This window comes from Gallinula chloropus (assembly GCF_964237585.1).
Source record: "Gallinula chloropus genome assembly, chromosome: 10".
Classification (NCBI taxonomy): Eukaryota; Metazoa; Chordata; class Aves; order Gruiformes; family Rallidae; genus Gallinula; species Gallinula chloropus.
In genome coordinates this window covers 12,338,067-12,358,450 of record NC_140095.1, presented here as the reverse complement: position 1 = coordinate 12,358,450, position 20,384 = coordinate 12,338,067, and the positions used below count along the sequence as shown (strand labels likewise).

At 44.7% G+C, this 20,384-nt stretch overlaps 2 protein-coding genes across 7 annotated transcripts in view; one reads left to right on the top strand and one right to left on the bottom strand.

The window, feature by feature from the left end:
* The window catches only part of HNRNPAB (heterogeneous nuclear ribonucleoprotein A/B), a 29,597-nt gene extending 10,889 nt beyond the window's left edge, over positions 1 to 18,708 (bottom strand). For 2 of the 6 annotated variants that reach the window (XR_014617503.1, XM_084268840.1), the window contains exons 1-8: positions 18,571 to 18,708; positions 18,143 to 18,440; positions 14,892 to 15,060; positions 14,649 to 14,807; positions 14,124 to 14,255; positions 12,277 to 12,385; positions 12,031 to 12,183; positions 11,868 to 11,952 (exon numbers count right to left, since the gene is read on the bottom strand). Coding sequence is in view for 5 of the 6 variants with exons in the window: in XM_084268840.1 (XP_084124966.1) it covers positions 11,882 to 11,952; positions 12,031 to 12,183; positions 12,277 to 12,385; positions 14,124 to 14,255; positions 14,649 to 14,807; positions 14,892 to 15,060; positions 18,143 to 18,402 (1,053 nt within the window). In the remaining variant the exon portion in view is untranslated. Of the gene's footprint in view, positions 1 to 11,288; positions 11,953 to 12,030; positions 12,184 to 12,276; positions 12,386 to 14,123; positions 14,256 to 14,648; positions 14,808 to 14,891; positions 15,061 to 18,142; positions 18,441 to 18,570 lie in introns of those variants that run through there. The other 4 variants (XM_084268841.1, XM_084268839.1, XM_084268843.1 and 1 more) reach the window with 4 other exon arrangements.
* Positions 794 to 9,623, top strand: PHYKPL (5-phosphohydroxy-L-lysine phospho-lyase). Its single transcript, XM_084268629.1, has 13 exons — positions 794 to 830; positions 2,459 to 2,577; positions 3,396 to 3,555; positions 4,197 to 4,271; positions 5,069 to 5,156; positions 5,251 to 5,367; positions 5,585 to 5,667; positions 5,962 to 6,187; positions 6,406 to 6,560; positions 6,947 to 7,036; positions 7,246 to 7,376; positions 7,790 to 7,846; positions 9,134 to 9,623. Exons 2-12 carry the CDS (start codon positions 2,523 to 2,525, stop codon positions 7,840 to 7,842), a joined length of 1,233 nt encoding a protein of 410 aa, XP_084124755.1. The 5' UTR covers positions 794 to 830; positions 2,459 to 2,522; the 3' UTR covers positions 7,843 to 7,846; positions 9,134 to 9,623.
* Positions 18,709 to 20,384: the final 1,676 nt, after the last annotated feature.

Below are 20,384 nucleotides of genomic sequence, written 5' to 3'. Positions count from 1 at the left end.
TCCTATTGTCTCTTAAGCAATTCCAATCTAACAGGAATGGAGGAATGACTGACCATTCTGATCTGATTTCCTCTTTTAATACTAACTACTGCCTATCCTAGGGACTGGCGTTTAAATAGTCAGTCCTACCTATCTGTCACAACACTATGAACAGTTTGGGTTTACTTTTGCTTAAATAGCGACAGGTTGAGCAATTACTGCAGCTGTAATGCCTAGGCTACAGTCTCAAATTATTTTCCACTGCAACATAAACTTCTGTGATGTGCAAGTTTTTCAAAAGAGAGTATTACAATAAAGCTGGAATAATGGTACAGAAAACCCCTCCAAAAACCCTGTGCCTGGTACCCGAGTGGGATGTGGGGCTGTGGTGTAACAACCACCCAGGACCACAGTGGATGACGCTGCCTCCCCCACGGGCTATGGGACCTGGGAGGTGAAATCAGCACTGCTGCCACCGTAGTGATGCGCCCACCCTCGGAGCCGCCTGACAGACGGGTAAGTTACCCTTGTCCTTGTGAACCCGCTCCCCTAACGCTACGCTTGGGGTGTTGCCCGGGAGGGCCGGGAGCAGTTCCAGTGCTGCTGGAGCTCTGCCCCTCTGGGGAGGACGCCCTACGCTGTCCGGCAGCGGGGCCGGCGCCGCACGTCCCGCCCGGCAGGCGGCAGCACCGGCCCCGCGGCGCCGGGCCCCTCCCCGGCCCGGGCCGCCCTCCGAGGCGGGCGGCACCTCCCCGGCCCAGCCCGGGCCCTTCCGAAGCGGCGAGAGCGGCCATGAGGCCGGCGCAGCGCTCCCGACAGGAGACCCTGGCCCTGCGGCAGCGGCTCATCGGGTAAGTGCCACGGCCGGGGAAGCGCCGGCGCCCCTGGGAGCCGGGAGAGAGCTACCGCCGGGCTGCCCGCATCCGCCTGACGTGGCTGCGGGGCCGCGGGCGCTACGGGCCGCAGCGCAGGCTGGGAGCGGGCCCGGCAGCGCGGCCTCCCCCCGCACACCGGCGGCGGGATCTGCCTGCCCCGAGCCTGGAGCGACTGCGCTCGCCAGAATTTCAGGTTTAAACCAGCAGCATCCCGGGGAAAGTCGGTGCTGTTCGCGTGCAGAGCCCGACTTCCCGGTGTAATTAACAGCAATTAACAGTTCTGAAAGAGGGAGGTAGGAAATAAGGGTAGAACCGCCTAGCGTGGCAGTTCTTGTACTGCTCGGAGAGCAATTCCTGCCAGCCTGGCTGGGAGCATCTGCTGGCTTCTGCCAGCTCTGTCCCTCGGCCAACTTGTGCCCACCAAAGCCATGACTACCACCACACATCCCATCCCGCCCGGTTTGCCGGGACCGAGTGCGGGACTCAGCTGCAAACGTCCCATTACTCACGTTACCTCAACTGACCTGAATCACTCTGAGTTCTGTAGGCTGCTACAGGATCAGCAGTTACTGCTTCTGCTAAACTAACTGTGGGAATGTTTTCACATTGCATCCTATACATTAAAAACCTCTAGTTATTTTATGAACCCGCAAATTGGGTAAGTAAACGCTGGAATAGAAACGTGCCCCGACACAAACCCAGAGAAGGCCATTTGGCCTTCATCCTTTTTGAAGGTGCTTTCTCTGTCCCTGGGAACAAAGACCCAGCCTAAGTGCTTTCTCAGTATCTGCTGAACAGTCAGGATAAACTGCCCCAAAAAAACCTGTCTACTGCCAGCTCGTAACACAGAGGATCCCTGAAGGAGGAAGGATAGTGAACGAGCTTATTTTATCTCCCTCCCTCATTTGACAATGACTTTGTATTTACGGTTAAACTATTTTGTATAGGCAATTTTTTACTAAATGAAGCATGGAAGTTTTGTGTTGCCTCTGCAACTTAGGCAAACGTGTTTCAATTTTACTTGTTTGGCAATATATTTTTTTTCAAAAAATTGAAAACAAACCAAATGCACATAGAGTAAGTCGAGCCAGCCTTATCACTCAAGTTTTTAGCTAGGATTGGGGAAGCTCTACAGGCAAGTAACCATCACCTGCACCATGCTATCTAGAAAATGAGGATCTTAGAGTAGAAAGAATAGGATAAAAACAATCACAAGGTAAGAGGCACCAAAGAGGGTTTTTAAGATCACAAAGGGCTGACGGCGTACCCAGTAAGGCACTGTAGGCGAGTGGATCAAACTGTAGAGGTATGCCTGATATGCGTGCTGTGGCAAGATTCCTAGGTGAAGGATTTAAAATTCTGGACAACATTTTCCCCCTGAACATCCTACAAAATTTGAGTATTGAATTAAAGCACAAGTCCTGTTCCCTTTTTCCTATCCAAAGCCTTGTTTTAAAGAGCCAGAATTAGGATGTCAGCATGTGCTAACTGGGGAAATGTCTTTCTCTGGATTAACTGGCCAAACCAAAAATACATTACCAACAGATTAAACTATGCAACTTGAAAATTCACTAAGATTCCTTTTATTTTCTGGTGCTTGATAGCTCTTCTTGCAAGCTGTTTTTCTCTAACGATCCTGTGAAGATCGTGAAGGCAAAAGGCCAGTACATGTATGATGAGAATGGGAGACGGTACCTTGACTGCATAAACAACGTTGCTCACGGTAAGTTAACAGTCACATCATTTGCTACTCTGACTTTCTAAGCAGGACAAGGAACAAATAAGTGCTTTTTACCACTGTTGCATTGTGTTGGCAGAAGGGTTCTTTTACATGGAAAAGTGGCAGAAACCTCTTGAGTCTACTGTTAGGGAATTATGGTTCATACTTGAATTTCTGTGCACACGAGTGTGCTTTCCAGACTAAAACTTATGGGGAGGGAGGAGAGTTTCCCATGACAGCTCAAGTAAAGCACCTAACTGTAAGACTAACAAATGCCTTAAGTTTCTTCTATCTGTAAGTTACTGCCAAGGGTACAGTCCCAGGACCACTGCTCAGTGTGGTGCCTTCGTTGTGTATTACGAAGGAGCTGCTGGTTTCTTGTAGTATTTGAAAGCTCTCCAACTGGTCAGTACAGCCACTAACACCCCAGCACAGGTAATACCTCTTTCATGGTACAGTTTACCTGCACTTATCCAAGCACCTACTCAAAATGTCTAAATCCAGATACCAACTTAGAAAGTAACTGTTTTAGCAAATCTATTTCCAGCATTCAGCTACAACCCATAAAATACAGTAGCAGGCCACTTCAAACTTTGAGGAAAAAAAAAAGTTTTAAGTGAAAGCTTCTCAGGTGTACTGACATTGTCTTCTGCTGACAGTATCATTAATGCCCCACTGACGAAATACAGTCATCAGTGATGCTAACTCGCTGTGTACTAACAAACAGGGAAAATACAAGTGGTAAGTCAATATGCATTTGTTAATGAACACCATGGCTAATACAGAAGGACTCTCAGACCACTCTCCACATTTTCTTGCAGTTGGACATTGTCACCCTGATATTGTAAAAGCAGCTCATGAACAGAATCAGTTGCTAAATACAAATTCTCGTTATCTTCATGACAACTTGGTGGATTATGCAGAGAGACTTTCAAAAACTCTACCTGAGAAGTTACGCGTCTTTTACTTTCTGAATTCTGGGTAAGTGGGGTAAATGAGGAATTGACACTATGTTTGCAGTAGTCATATAGACACATCAAGTACTTGATGTAGCAACTGCAGGATCTGGTGTGGGAACCTAGATACTGACAAAACAATTGTTTGAGGGTTTTGTTTTTGAAGAAACTGGGATCCTTTTTAGAACTTCAGAAACCCCCAAGTTCCCATTTAGCAAGCTCTCTATCAGGAATGAACTAACACTTTATTTAAGAAGGGGTTTATTCTGTTTTGTAGGCCTCAGACTACAAAACATTAACATAAATATTTACTGTACTGGTTTCAGCATCTTCTGAACTGGGAATGACTTCTATAATCCAAGTTAAAATACAACAGTGCGTGTTTCTGCTGGGGCCAGGGGTTGTGTTCCCAAGCAGACAGCTTAAAGAGTCAATACATAAAAGAAAAAAAGCTGGTTTAAAATTATTTTCTGTAGTCCAGCTTTCTAACATTAATTCTGTTCTGGTGAACAGTTCTGCCTAATGAGTGGTGGTTACTAAGGGATCCATGAATAACATGCAGAGTTCTGTCTGTTCTCTGCAGGCAGAACCAGCACTGCAAGGGAGGTCAGAATTTCAAAATTCTGGTATCTACAATGAAACACTGACCACATTTTTCAATTCCAGCTCTGAAGCTAACGACCTTGCCCTCAGACTGGCACGACAGTATACAAGACACGAAGATGTTATAGTTCTAGACCAGTAAGTATACTGGCAACTGTATCTACTGTGGGGTACAAGGCACAGTTTTGGTTGGAGATAAGAGCATTTCAGAAAACCTGCTGTAGCCATGGAGTTGAGGGAAGTATTGTTTCCTGACACTCAGTATTTGTGAGACCAGGCCAGAGACCTGCATCCAGATTGGGGTCTCCAGTACCCAACATACATTAACATACTGGAGCGAGGCCAGCTATGATGGGGAGGGAGCCATCAGAGGTTAGGAAAATTGGATTTGTTCAGCTGTAGAGAGCTAGAAGGAGATCTTACTGTAACTAAAACTGTCTAATGGGAAGGACAGCAAAGATGCAGCCAGGCCTGAGAAGTATGGTGACAGGAAAAAAAAATAATACAATGGACAGAAGCAGCAGTCTGAAGAAAGCCACTTTTACCATTAAGGTGGTGGTCAAATATTATAATGGGATGCCCAGAGACCAGAAACTTCATTGCCAGAGGATACTCAGCAGTAGGGAGACATGTTGCTTCCATTGTTCTGCAGCCTTCTAATATTGCTCATGATTTACCCTGCTGTGATTCTTGTCAGGGCCCTGGCCAACCAGTGACAAGGACTACTGTCCTTAAAGCCACACTGTGCAAAACAATCTAAATACTACTGAACCAGTGGAAAGAAATAGCTTTTCTCAGCCTAAGTGTGACTCTCTTCCCACCAGGTGACAAAGCCTAGCTACTTTAGCTATCAGTAATGCTAATATAATCCTAAAAAATTCCTGATACTGAGGAACTTACTGTTCAATTCTGCTAATAATTATTTTTTTTTTTAGTGCTTACCATGGACATCTGACATCCCTGATTGACATAAGCCCATATAAATTCAGAAATCTAGAGGGACAGAAGGAATGGGTCCATGTGGTATGTACTTCAGCCTGTAACTACTGACTTCTTGTCTATTTAATGAAGTCTTATTTTCTATGTATTGAATATAGGATACCATTTCTTTGTATAGGCTCCTGTTCCAGACACATACAGAGGTCTTTATAGAGAAGACCATGAAGATTCAGTTACAGCCTACGCTAATGAAGTGAAAAACATTATTGAGCAAGCACAGAAAAGAGACAGAAAGGTAAGAAGTTTTCCCATTTGCCTTCCCTTAGAACTGAGCATGGCTGGCTGTCAGTGCCATTCAGCTTTACTGAGCTAAGTGGCACAGGCTTGTCAAAAAGCAAAGATCACATAATCTTGCAAGAGCCATCTAATGACAAAGAGCTTGTTAACAATTAAGACAGTTTCCACAACTTTCTGTACTGGGTTCAAAACTTTACATGCTACATATGTTTCAGATTGCTGCGTTTTTTGTTGAATCTCTGCCGAGCGTGGGTGGTCAAATCATTCCACCAGTAGGCTATTTTCAGAAGGTTGCAGAGTAAGTGGTCCTTCATCATCTTAACTATTAAATTTAACATAATTGCTAAATATAGCTGATAGAGAATTTCTCTGCCTGTTGCTGTATACAGCTTGACAGGCAGGAAATGACCTATGCTTTCATGTTACAACATCAACTTTGTAGGGTAAAGATTTGGTTTTAAACACTTGATGCAGAATATAGGCCTGTACAAGTTTTCTGGAAGCTTGCCAAGGAATGCTTTCTGCATATTTTTAAACAGTGAATATTATATTGTTTCCTCTTAAGAGACAATTCAAATCTGTTGTGTTGCAGGCACGTGCGCAAGGCAGGTGGTGTATTTATTGCTGATGAAATTCAAGTTGGCTTTGGCAGGGTTGGCAAGCACTTTTGGGCATTCCAGCTTCAAGGAGAAGATTTTATTCCTGACATTGTCACTATGGGGAAGCCAATAGGAAATGGGCACCCTATTGCCTGTGTAGTAACAACAAAAGAAATAGCAGAAGCATTTGCAGCCACAGGAGTAGAGTATTTCAATACAGTAAGTAAAAGTGACCAAACTCTCCTCTGTGTATTAAAGTTAATGCTGCACTTCCATTAATATTTATCACCCACACAGTTGCTGTTTATATTTGTATCTTTCTCATATATAACTTTATTTAATGGCTCTAGTGTGACATAAACGGCTGTATGCTTATTATATCACTGAGGCTACACTTTCAGTGACAGTGCATCATTCTTCACTTTCCCTGACCTCAGTTTGGAGGAAACCCTGTTTCATGTGCCATTGGATTGGCTGTGCTAGATGTCATTGAGAAGGAACACCTTCAGACTCATGCCAATGAAGTAGGCAACTTCCTTATGAAGCTACTCAAAGAGCAGAAAATCAAGCACCCCATCATCGGTGATGTCAGGTATCAGTGTCTTATTTACACTTTCAGCTGCTTTTGGGTTTAAGATTATAACAAACTTGACCTTGTCAGAAGTCAGATACACTTCACTACACCAGGCCCATACTGCTCTATTGATTTATTAGTTGCTAAAGGAATTAACTTTCCTGATCTGAAGTCTTACTTCAAATTGCACCAAGAACAGAGGTAATGAGGTGGATGAAGAAAGTGTTTAACAGTGTCCTGTGCTGCCATTCTGGGCAGGTAAAAGCCTGTCATGTATTACAGCATTTCTTCAGAACAGCAATACCTTTTCTATCAGTAATTCTTACACAGTAAAACCATCTCAATTTTTTTCATTCCCCTTGTAGTTCCTTTTTCTGCCAGAGTGACTATTTTTATTTTTTAAGGGGTTCTGGCTTATTCATTGGAGTGGACTTAATCAAGGATCAAGCAGAAAGGACCCCAGCCACAGCAGAAGCAGAGCATCTAATAACAAGGTACAGACATGTAGTTCCTCCATGTTCAAGGCAAGCACACAGTTACACAATAACCTTGCTACTCACTAGTCACTGAAATAGAGCCAGCTAGCAGAAAAAGAAACCACTCAGTGCAAAAAGGCATTGTCTGGACAGCCTGCATGCTGATGCTTTTAAGTTCTGAACTATATGCAAAGGTAAACAGAATTCTTTGTTATTGCTCTTTCCAGACTTAAGGAAGAATATATTCTACTGAGTACTGATGGGCCTGGAAGAAATGTGCTGAAGTTCAAGCCCCCAATGTGCTTCAATATGGAGGATGCAAAATTTGTTGTGGACACGATAGACAAACTCCTAACAGGTACCACAGATCAAAACTGCCTTAAAATCAGTGCTAATCCCCTGAGCCTGCTTTACAGAAGTGCTAAAACAGACACAGGATGGTAGGTGCTGATCACACAGTCTTTGTCAATGCAAGTTTAGCCTTCACTTCTAACACAGAACCATCCAAAGTTCTCTAACAAAACCATTTCCTCTATAGGTGCATATGCCTTTTAAAATAACTTTGCCTGGGCAGAGGCTCAATGTTTGTCTATCTGAACAAATTGGACAGCTTTTACCAGTCCCCCTTTCATTTCCTGACAGGCATAATCTGTGTGCATGTGCCAGCTCAGCTTGTGATATAACTTGTGCAAGCTCAGTGTTAACAGGTCAGTCTAAAAAGTTTGTCTCTGAAGTCACAAGTTTGCTAAATTGAACTTATTCTCTCTCCAGATATGGAAAAGGAACATCTGAACCAACAGAACACACCCACTTGTTCTACCTGAGCAGGTATTTATTTCTATTCACTCTTGACTATTTAAAAGCCAAGGTTCCTAAACACAGCTTAACAAGCATTGTCACTGGCAGAACAGGACCAAGTTTCCTCAGGGATGCTTTTACTTGAAGTTTGCACAACAAGCATGGACCAGGATTTGTGCACATCTGGCATCCATAGCTACCTTTTACCAGATTGATACTTCTGGTAACACTATATATTCATTTGTTTGGTCCAACATAGCCCAAAAACATCTACCACTACCACATGCTCTGCTTGCCTGGGAAGCCTTAAGAATGACTGGGTTTAAGTATCTCCTCGATATGGAGATGATAGGCACATCATGACATTAACATAGCTTTTATGGTAGCTGCTCAGTCTCTCAAGTCTCCAGACAAAAGTTGTTCCAGCTGCTCAACACAGTGAGCTTCCACTGACCTGCCTTAAGGGCAGGAGCACCATATGTTCTGCATGCCACAGTTAAGGAACCTCCATTTCTGCTAACTGCTTTATGCAGAGTTAGTAAAAGTGCTGTTTGTAACCTCTGAACTCATACTGCCTTTTGTTTGTGTGTATTTTTGACTCCTCACTTCAGGTTCATGGTTACCTCATGCTTAAGCTTCAATTTACCCCCATGATCAGAAGTTTGTGGGCACTAGTAAGAACAAGTCCTGTTAGTCTCACTATCTGTTAAGGTCTTGCTTACAGAGAAATGAGCTGCAGCTCATTTTTCCATACACTTGTGAGCACAGGGTCCACAACACCCTTTGGTACTGTTAATACCTCTTCAACCTATTCTGACTATGAGACATCCAGGTGTTTTTTTAAACCAAGTGCCCAGTACCACTCTAGGTACCTGGGTAGGAATGTACCTAAGATCAGCATTGTAATCAGTGTAATCACCACACTACATTCACACTGCTGTGGCCCTGGGCTAGGGAGAAACATGCTTTTAGTTCAGTGCAATATTACTATAGCAGGCACAAGAAAAATGTGTTAATATTTTATTTAGCAAGTTAATGGAAAGACATACAGCTGTTTAACTACTTATTCTTGAGAACAGAAAGATTACTCAACAGTGCCAGTTTAACTTAGAGGCCTAATGACTTAATGTGTTTGTCTACATCTAAACTATGCAAGAAAACCGCCTTTATTTTCTACAGGAAACCAAGAAAGCAGAAAGCCTCTAAGTACAGTACCATTCTGACACTTACATATAATGTAAGCGGAAATGAGGCAATGAAGGAGATGCCTTTTAATGATGCTTTCACAAAAAAAACATAACATTATTTTTTCCATAGGTTTCAAACAATGTTCAAGATCTACTACTAAGAAACATCATTCTACTATAATAATGAACATTTAATCTTCATCCTAGCATGTATTAGACCAGATAAGTTACCTTTGATTTTTGTTGTTTTCAGTTATCTTGTTACTAGTAAAAGCTTTAGGAGAAATAAACTTTACAAGAGCTCATTTCAACTCTGGAGAAAGTGTGGAATTGGCTTATTTAAAACAGCATATCTAAATCTGATTATAAAGGAATATATTTCTAGTAGCTACTATAAACTACATTTTCTAAATTCATGCTCTTTTTCAGGTTATGACTTTTGGAAAATTAAGATAAGCCAAGGGGTTCTCTTTTTTTATATCTGCTGCTACCTACTGTAAACACCACTCTAGCTGCCAGCACACCAAGTCCTGCCCAGGCTCCTCTGACCAGTTTCCATAGCCAGTTTCACAACAAGGCCCCTAGCAGCACTATATTCAATAAACAGTCTCTGTAGCCAGATTATGTCAAAAACTTCAGTCCCAAATTCATATCATCATATGCATGAGGAACAGACAGCTGAGGGCCATGGCTCCCAAACCAGTTCTTACAAAATACTGTCCTCAAGAAACATCCAAGTAGGATTAGTAAAGTAAGAGCACATTATAGCCATAAGCAACATCCTCGTGTACAAGCCCTCACTTTCACCAGGAAATTACATGTTCTGTGTATCACAAACTTTTCATGCAAAGAAGAAAAAGCCAGCTCTGCATATAAGTACCAGTACCCTCAATTTCTGCTTGAGGCCAAGCATTACCTGAGAACCTACTTCCAAAAAACACCAAAACAACAGCCAGCTGACAAGCTACTACTAATACACTAGCCAGAAGCACTGCAGCAGTATGGTCCTGATACTATGCAAATTCCCTGCTGGAAAGGCAAACTCTTTGCTAGAAAAATATTCTGCTGCCCTTTATTTCATAGCAAGTGTGCAGTCGAGTAAAGCATTTCAATTTTCAATCTTGAGACAGTAATACTTTTAAATACTGTACTCATTTGTTTCAGTGATCTGCAATTTTTTTATTTGCAAGTCAAGCATTAACTTCCATAGCTGGAGTATTTAAGCTGTCATGTCAACTATCAAATTTAAAATCCAAGGAAGTCTCAAAGACTTAACTTTCCAGCAAGTTTTTCTTTTCAAGGACAGCCAGCAGGGAGCAGCATATTACCATCCCTGTAGGAGTAGCCACATCCCTCGTTTAAAAAAATTAAAAGGTCACTAGTAACATTTGTTTGTCTTAGTTACTTGCTTTGATTCCACTTCTGGTTCCTACTTATTCAAATAGTGTTACAAGAAAAAACTGTCAGGTGTTAGGTCTAAAAGGAAAGCAACAATCAAAACTCGAAGTTTACTTTGCGGAACAGCACTTGCTACTTATTTCTAAGTCTGAGATTGGGACTATTCTGCAGCAAGACAGGCAAATCACATGACAGGTACTGCCCTAAAATAGTGGCAAATTCTTCAGGAAAAGGAGTGGGTATTTCTAGCTGGTCACTCATCTCTACAGAAAGAGCTGCCTCTTTAAAGGCAACTTTGTTGTTTTTTCCTCCCACAACTTCAGTGGAAGTTCTTTAGCTGCAATACACAAAAAGGCTGCCAAAATTCAGACTTTGCATTGGTAATTTAATGTTTAACCTGTCTTTCAAGGCAGGCATACATACTGTTAGCAACTTGTAGAAAAGTCTTACTCAGAACAGTGGAACAGGAAGTGCAGCTAGCTTCTTGCACACCTTTTAGCTTCCTCCTGCTGTGCTGTCTAGACTCCCAAGCCCTACCTGAAACCTGTGCCTCTGGCCTCTCCTAGCAAAGCCCTACCAGGCAGACACTAACACAGTTACACTGAGCCTCTGCTTGTCTGGAACAAGAGACACCAGCACAACCTCCACAACAGCTGGGGCATTCAGCACCCAAGCTCTCTTCAATAACCTCCAGGCAGAAGTGACTGCAGGTTTTAGCTGCCACTTAACTGCGAGTGAACACAACTACCAATACAGCCTTCTAGATTTAAGATTAAAAACCATTTAAGCACAACTCTCCATCTATCGAGGTACTGCCATTGAACTAATTTCTGGGAACAGTATACTGGCATTTTACTAATACATAAGCTAAAGAATGGCACAAGACACTAGATTACGCCTTTTTTATTTCAAAAGCTAGGATAGCTTCAATATCCATGTCATGGTGAATCAGAACACATGTAAAATACCTTACAATACATTAGATTCCAAAAAGGTACCAAAAAGTACAGTAAAATTAACACTTCCGTTACAGGAAATGTATGACACAAAACAATACAAAATAAAAAGGTGGAAAGTGACACTGGTTCCCTAAGATGCATCTCATTCTGTACAACTGGAGTAATGCAGAGTCCACAGTTAACTCCAAGAGGCAGTCCCTAGATGCAGAGCTGCAGCTTTAAGCAGACCCTCAAAATCAGTTTCAGTTTAACCTATTAATAAAATCATTAATTAATACCTTCAGCAAGGCTGAAATTTACACACCACACTGTCTAGACAACTAGTTATCTGTAAGTATTAAACATGTAAAACATTTCCAGGGAGCTCTTCCAAGTAAGATGCACATTTAACAGGCCATAGAAATTTATTGTAAAGTTAAATTTGGTACAGAACTGAAATAGCCATCTACAGCATTGTATACAAAACCTATGCAGTCATTTTCCAAAAGAGACCATGCCACTGCATACCTGAATAAGTTTGATCAATATGGCTTGTAGTTATTCTGATGACCACCACGTCTTGGTGTCTTCCCATAATTTGCACTGCCTTGACCTATGAACAAGAGAACAAATGCATTAAACTGCTAATTAGTTACGCTTGCTTATACCCAATACAGTTCTCTTTACTTACTGTAATCATAGCCTGGTCCATATCCATAATACCCATATCCTGAATAATCATAGCCTCCATAGCCACCATAACCTTGCTGATAGCCGTATCCTTGATTCCCATAACCCTGGTTCCAGTAATTGCCATAACCTTGATTCCAATTTTGACTTTGAGCTATAGAAGGGAAAACCATCCACAAAATCCCATTTTAGTACACACAACTTATTTAGAATGTGTCCATACTAAAGTAGTGTGTGTAGTACTTACCGCCGCCTCTTCCACCTCTGCCTCTTCCTCCATAGCTACCTCTTCCTCCACCACTACTGAACTGTTGCTGCTGGTATACTTCTTTTGGCTGTGCTACCTTAATCTCGCACTGAAATTAAAAAACAAGGATGAGTATGTATAGTGTCTTATAGCAGCAGCACCCAACCTAACCACCTAGGAAAAGCCAGAGGTAACTCTAGAGGCAAAGGAGGTACACATGCTGTGCTCCACTGTGTGACAGAGGCCAATGCACATCCAGAAGCACCTGAGTTACTGTGCCACCTTGGCAAAGGTAAGTCACTGTTGGCTATCCAAAGCATGTCACTGCTTCCAGGGTGTTTTATACTGGCTATTCCCTACCACCAACCTCCCCATGGAAGAGAAAGGTCAGTAGTCATTACTGGCAGTAGGTCACTGTTTTTGAAGTATTTTAATGCTGCCTATTCCCTGCTATCAATTCCCCCACAGAAAAGGTGCTGAGGCCACCTCAGCACAGTCAACGCTCCTTTAGGAGCCAGAGGCTGCCCTTTATCCTGGCACAGCCTCCAAGAGAAGGCTGTTGCCAACAGACCACTTCATTTGAGCTGCACTCAATGAACAGGGCTCTAAGAAGTCACCAGAGCAAGTTCTCCTGGCAGCCTTCATACACCTTGCACACAGGCCACCCGTGTTGGGTTCTACAACCAACCAACACTTCAAAACATCATTTAGAAACTACTAACAGCAGCTAAAAACTACAAGAATTGACATTTCTAAGACAAGTTCCCAAGCTGCCGGTCAAGCCATCAGCCAGCTTCCTAGTTCCTCAATCTTTGCACAGTCCAAGATGAAAGGTACTGCTGCTGTGAAAGTAACTACTGCCTGTGATAGCAGCACCTGAGCAACCCTGGTCTGGAATTCTTCACACAGGAGCTTTAAGATAACCTGCTCTTTTTATTATCACTATGACAAAAACAAGCCATAGTTGTGAGATAGAGAGTAGATTTCTTTTATACATCATTTCTCCCTTTACACATACATATCTCCTGAAAACAAACTTTATTGCTAGTTACAGCATCTTGAAAACTACCAGGGCATCAGGTTTTATCAAAGTTTCTTCTGTGCTATATTAGTATGACCAGATCAAACAGGGTTTTCAAGTTAGCAGATGGTCAGCACTGGCCATGGAGCAAGGAAAGACACCTCCAGCCAGCACACATCATTTGCCTCTAGTCCTCACTGGCTTAACACAGGAGTCTCTATTGGCAATCCCCACAGATGAGCATTGTCAGCTGTTCAGAGCATCCTGAACCATTTTCACAGTGGTTCACATAACCAGCTGACCAGACAGAAGTTGCCCCAAGCACACATTTACTCTCGGAATCCTTGTATTTGGTTTACATGACAAGGCTTTGCCAGCAGGGAGGGCTGCAGGGGTCTCTAAGATACCTAAACCTGTCCCCATGTTAAACAGGGCCAGTTCCAGCCAGTTGCTTATACAAGTAGTGTCTGTAAGCCTTGAATGCAAGTGCTCTGTGCTGAAAATGGGTCTCTGTTGAAATAGCTTATATTGCCAGATAGATGCATAAGCCAGTTTTTCCACATGTATTTCAAGAATGGAATTCAATACTTTGTTACACAGAGAAGCCCCCAAAAGAGTTTTAAAATTACAAGTATTGGCAAAGGACCTTAGTAGCCTCTAGGACTGAACTTATGGCAGAAGTATGGCACATGATAAACTGCAAACTGCCCATACTGTAATTTGGGTACCTTGAAATCAAGGTCTGAAAAATCCTTTTCAGATTACAAATGTAGTGGTATTATTCTTAAGAACTTGGGACAAAGATTTACAAGTCAAAAGTTTATACCTTGCTTCCACTGACGTTATGGAATTTCTTCTCCAAAACCTTCTTCACTGGATCTTCTTCCTTGAAAGTGATGAAGACAAACCCCCTCCTTTTGTTGGTCTTTGGATCCATTGGAAGTTCAATTGCTTCAATCTGAAGACATGAAATACTTTTTTTCAGACTTGTATTTAAGCAGAACAGTTAAGCAAATGGCATTTCAGATAGTAAAACAGAAAGTACATTTCTTATCTACATATATTACGCAACACCAAAGTTGCTATATTCTTTCTACACTAACACTGGCTGTCAGACCAGAGGTTTCAATTTTACAACTCAAAACCAATTTTTATTTCAGGTAAAACAGTTTTGAGTTGGAGATGAGGGTATCTCACTAGTAACAGAAGCTTTTAGCACAGTTATGTGCCTGCCTTGCTCTCAAGATGGGAAGCCTCTGCATCACTTAAAGTGATACATCAAGCCACTTGCAAATTCTGAGCGAACAGCATCTGGAGACTACAGTTCCTAGAGTAAGGTACCATTACATACCTCTCCAAACTCTCCAAAGTATTCCCTGATTTTCTCTTCTGTGGCTTCTGGGTTTAGTCCGCCAACAAATATTTTCTTCACTGGATCCTTTTTCATTGCCATGGCCTTCTTGGGGTCAATTAGTCGTCCATCTAGCCTGTGTTCTTTCTGTTCCAGAACCTGAAAGGTAATTTGATAGGATTAACTCAAGCTGAAAGGTTTCCCCTAAAAGTTAAGAATCTGGAATATGAATCTTAAATTCACCTTTTCAACGCTCCCAGGTTCTTTGAAGAGAATAAATCCAAAGCCTCTGGATCTTCCTGTGTTAGGGTCCATCTTTATCGTGCAGTCAGTTACCTCACCAAATTTGGTGAAGTAATCTTTCAAGTCTTTTTTGCTTGTATCCCAACTGAGGCCGCCAACGAACATCTTTCTGAAATGTCAAAGTAGTAAGAGCTATTTAGATTCAGTAAGTACTGGAGAAAAGCACATGCAGCAAGATGCTCAGTGGTGTGCACTTCAGCAGCATTGTCAGAAACCAGCCCAACTGTTGGAAGTTCAACACTTTTGCACCTTATGCAGAAAGCTAGTGATACTACAGGAGTGCACAGGGATGGGTGCCCCCCCTTGCTAAAGGAATGGCACAATGCATCCTGAAGTTTACTACAGGCTATAGAAACCAGTAAAAATTGCCTAACATATTCCTCTCCAGTAACTTACATTCTTTCGATGTTCTGTTATTTGCAACAAAGCAGTATTGATTATCAAGTACTGCCAACTCAGTGTTTTGGAAGAACCTAGGATCATTCCTACTGCTCAGAAAGCCTTCAGGATAGAGTAGGGCATCAAAAGCAAAGTATCTGAGCTCTTTTAGGACTTGGACACACAGGTATTAAAAAATTTAGTCTGAAGAGCCATCTGCAGAATTGAAACCAGGTATCTGACCTCCAAGAACAGTCAGACACAGAGGGGACTTTGGACCTGCTTTAACTACGTTGTGCACTTCTTCCTGCTATATTACTGAATCTTTTTCTATCTTTATCAATCCCACAGGAGTATCTCCACTACTATTTACTTCTGTGAAAGGCCAATACAGTACCTCCCTGCCCACCTCCTCACAGAAAAGACTCTCTGAAGCATCTCAAAGAATTATATAGTAGTGAATTACAATACAGAAGTGAAGCTAACAAACAGAATTTAGATCCATCAATATGGCACTTTTCAAATGCTTCACATCAAATGCAAACATTAATAACATGGCTGTATTTTCTATTTTCAGAGTTTCCAAGGTAACAAACTAAGCTTTTAAAAGCAGTCAAGCCTTTTTATCTAACTATAGACTAAAGCAGTTTAAGTTGTCATTACTCTGTTTAGAGGCAACCCAGATTTGGCACTAGAACCCAGCAGCACTTCAGAAACTAGACTATGTTTAAATAGAATTGGCTTTTGGTGTTTACATGTAACTTCAGTTTGCTAAAACTACCATCCTTTTATGTTCAAAAGGCAACATGAGGAAAAAGAACCTGTAGGCACTATGGTCTTCTCCTTAAACTGGATGAATGTTTTCTTTATAGACCAAGCCCTTATTTTTTTCAGATCAAGCTCTGTACTCAACTGACAAGTGCAGCATGATACACAGGGTCCAAGTAAAGCCTGTGCGCTTCTTGCAGCCATTACAATAGAACCTTACAGAAAAGGCCTTACAAAGTTTACTAAGCCTTTCACAATGGCAGGTGAAAGAAGAGTAACTTGATGGATTCCTTCTCATCACAGCACCTTACTGACCAGGCATGATCTGTACATTGGACAGTGGTTTTCCACAGCATATCCTGTCAGCAATTGACTACACTTACAGAAGGATCAAGAAAAATTCAGTGCTTGAAGGATGACAGGAATTTGTCTGGAGGCAGCTTTAGAGCTGTTCTATGCCACTGGGTCAGAGCTGTGGTACACACAGATATTGCCACATGTTCAATTCATCTCTTCCCACAGCAGGAGATGGTGCACCTTGTAATTTACAGTCCTTTGTTTTGTAATTGGAATGACTGATAAAGATAAATAACACAACATAGAACCTTTGAAATCAAGGCTAAATTCCTAGTTTTTAGCTTTGTTTTCGAACACCACACAAGCTAGTCAATTACACTCAAAATATAGTCCCCCTTTCTTCCCTCCTCGCTATATTACTAGAGCTAAGTCAAAGCAGATCTCAGCTTTTAAGAAAATACTCTCATGTCAGAACCTTAAACACTGCCTTGGACAGCACTTGTTTCAGCACAGCTCTGCATGTTCCCCTAGATCAATACCTCTAAATAACTGTTTTCCTTAGAAGTTTCATTTCACATATATTTAGGGTTGAAATTTATCGCCTTTTATGTGAGAAAGGGAAAGACTATCTTCCACTTTGCAGGGCAGACCACTAAAACAGTAAGTAAGAAAATTCACACACAGCTAAAGAGCCTGGTTCTGCAGAAGGCTCATACAGCTCTTGCTGGTAGGAAACTTGTGCAAGTCTTGCTCCTTCCCTTACAGCAAAAATCTGTTCTGCTACTGTGGTTTCAGCCCTCTGTTCAACCTCAGGGATCTGCCCCCCCTGGTTCAGGGCCCGGGGATAACAAAGGAGTTCCACTTAAATACAGGGGGTAGCTTGAATAACAAAGACCCGCTCGAGAAACAGGCAGGTTATTTTTCCAAGTCGAGCACTTATGAAGTCAAGCACGGATTATTATAAACAAACCAACTCTTCTGTACACAAAGATGCCACTACCAAAACACCGCGAAACTATGCTGACTCCCCCAGGAATCGCTCATAAGAGATAAGCTGTTTTCTGACAATGCTGCAAGCAAGTACAACAAAACCGTTCTTGCTGGCTTAAACACACCACACACAGTCTTGATCACGCTGTTTTCCTTTACTCCCTCCAAAAATACTTAACTCTACCCCGACCAGCTTCCGAAGGTAGCATTGTTTTCTGTGCCTCAGCCAAAACGCGTTCGCGTTTACACCGACGCCGGTGGCGATCGGGCACGCAATCCCTCCAAAGTTTGAACCAGCCCAACCCCCGACAGAAAACAACTCCTTCCACCCGCTCCTTTCGTTAAAAAGGGCAAGGATGAGGAAAACGCGGGATGCGAAGCGAGCCGAGCTAAGTCCCCTTCCATTTTACAGCGTGAGACGGCAACAAACCCGCTCCCCGCCCCTCCCCCAGCCACCACATGGCGCCAACAAAAGGCAGCTCCAGAACAAAGGAAGCGCTGGTGCTGCAGGGCCGCCGGCTCACCGCCCGCCCGATCCCTCCGCAAGCGGGGCCGCCCGCCGCCCTCCCCCGCCGGGCGGAGCGGGGCCCAGGGCGGCGGAGGGCGCCAGCCGCCCGCATTGCTTCCGCTCCCGCCGAAGGGCCGCGCCGGGGCCTAGCGGCCGCGCTCCGCCGCCGCACATGGCGCCCGGGGGGGAAGGGAGGGGGGAGGCGCGGCCTGCTCCCGCCTCAGCCCGCCGAGGGAGGCGCGGCGCTTACCCCGCGTCCTCCTCGTTCTTGCTGGCGTTGATCTGGTCGCCTTCGGCTCCGTTCTGGCTGGCGGCCGCCCCCGCTGTTCCCGCCGCCGGTCCGGCTCCCGCAGCCGCCGTTCCCGCCGTCGCTGCAACCGCCGCCGCTGCTCCCGCAGCCGCCGGAGCCCCGCCGGTTTCGGCCTGCTGCTCCCCGGCGTTCTCGGCCGCTTCGTGCCCGTTCTGGGTGGCGCCGGCGGCGGCCGCCAACTGCTGCTCCGCTTCGGACATGCTGCCCCGCCCGCAGAGGCGACAAGGACGACAGGCGCCTGCAAGAGACGAGCGCGGCCCACGGGTCAGAGAGGCAGCTTCCCCCCTCCCTTCCCGCCGGGCCGGTCTGATCCGGTCCCGTCCCGCCCCTCCCCCCGCTTCCGCCGTCGCCATCCCGCTCGTACTCACTTTAAAACCCGCTCCCAATAAAATCCGGGCCGGCCGGAATCGAATTAAAATCCCCCGCACGCTGGAGCCGACACCCCTTCCCGCGGCGCTCGGCTGCTCCGCACCGGCCCCGCCGCCACCTTCGCCTCCCCCTGAGACACGTACTCTCCGGCCCGGAGCCTTAACGCGTGGCCGCCTTTATACCGCCGGAGCCTGAGCCACACAGTAATAAGGAGCTTCCTCGTTGGACGCCGCCGTCTGTCATTTACGCCGCTTGGCGGTTCCTGTTGGCTCTGTCGCGAGGGGCGGGCGGGGTGAGGTGAACGGCTGCCCGCGGGACTGGGCTGGGTGGAACGGAAAGGCGCGCGGAGGCCTCGCGCCTCATCGCTGAGCGCGGCCGCCCGCGGCCCGGCTGGTGTGGGGAGGAGGAGGAGGAGGCGGAGAGCGGCCGGGGCAGCCCGGGAGCGCGGGGCGGCCGGGAGCACACCGCCACCCCGCCGTCCTTCGGGGTCCGGCGCGTTATCCTCGTGTGGCGGGCGGGGGAGGGCCCCACCGGCGGCCGCCCTGCCGGGCGCTTCAGAAGCGCGAGAGGGAAGAAACGCAACCCCGGAGGGTGCAGGGCCCGGGCGGTGTAGCTCGAGTCTGCGCCCGCCTAACGCTCTTCCGTCGTTCGGTCACCGTTCCGTCGCTCGGAGCCGTTCCCGCCGCACCGGGCAGGCCGGCCCCGCCAGAGCCCTGCTGCGGTAGCCCAGGCCCCGGGTTCCCGCGCGGGAGAGTTATGGCAACAGGCCTGTGGCTGGAGCGCAGTGTTTACTTACAGCGTTGCACTGGTCTGGCTTAAGGTGTGGCATGTACACTGAGTCAGTTACTCCAGTACGAGAGGTTTGCTTAATGTTTCCAGCCTTGTTGGTTTTGCAACCGAGAGGACCAGACTTTGTTGATTTTAGTGGAATCCTAAATTTGGATATTACGTAAGTCCAGGAGCTGGAACCCTGAGCGTGTGCTTAGGCCTTAATTCCTTCTGCCCGGGGATGTTTCAATCATACTGACAAAGTAGTGTGTGAAAAGTGCAGAAGACTTGCTCCTTGGAATCATGCTTTGAGTTCTAGTACAGTATTACCATTCTGTGTATCCCATGTGTCCACATCAAAAGGACAGCGATTGCCTTTTGGATAGACCGCCAGAACTTACTTTTTTTTTAAAAAAAAAAGTCTTTTGCTTGTGGGCAAAAAGTTAACAATCATTACTTAACTTGCTGTACTAATGAATGCATATACTATTGCTTGCTCCACCCTCTGTCAAATATCTCCTCTGGCGCAACTTGCATATTTTCACCTGCTATTGCAATTCAGAAAGTGCACATGGCTACTTGGGAATAAAATAGTGGTGATACATTTTGCTGTAAAGTAGCTGGTTTAGGATTTGGGCTGTACTTCAGGGAACTGCTTTTAGAGCACTTCTTATCCTCTACAGAATTAATTTTCTGAAGTAGGAACCTGGTAAAACTGGGAACGTTAGGTTTGGTTTTGTGAGCTTTGCAGCAGTACAAGCAGAGCATTAAAGATGAGCATGAAACAAAATCAACATGGGATGTTTAGGGTAAAGGACTGATCTGCTTCTCTTTTTTTAAGTAACATTCCATTGCTTCAGGCTATAAGTCAGACCTTTTAAGGGAAAAACAAACAAACAAAAAAACCCCAACAGGAAACAGAGCTTTGTATTGGGAGCGCATATGAAAACCAGCCCTTTACTACAGCCAAGAATTTCCAGCCGCTCTTTGCTTTGGTGCTTGCAGTACTTGCCACAAGCATGGCTTTAACTGGTCCAAGCTGAGC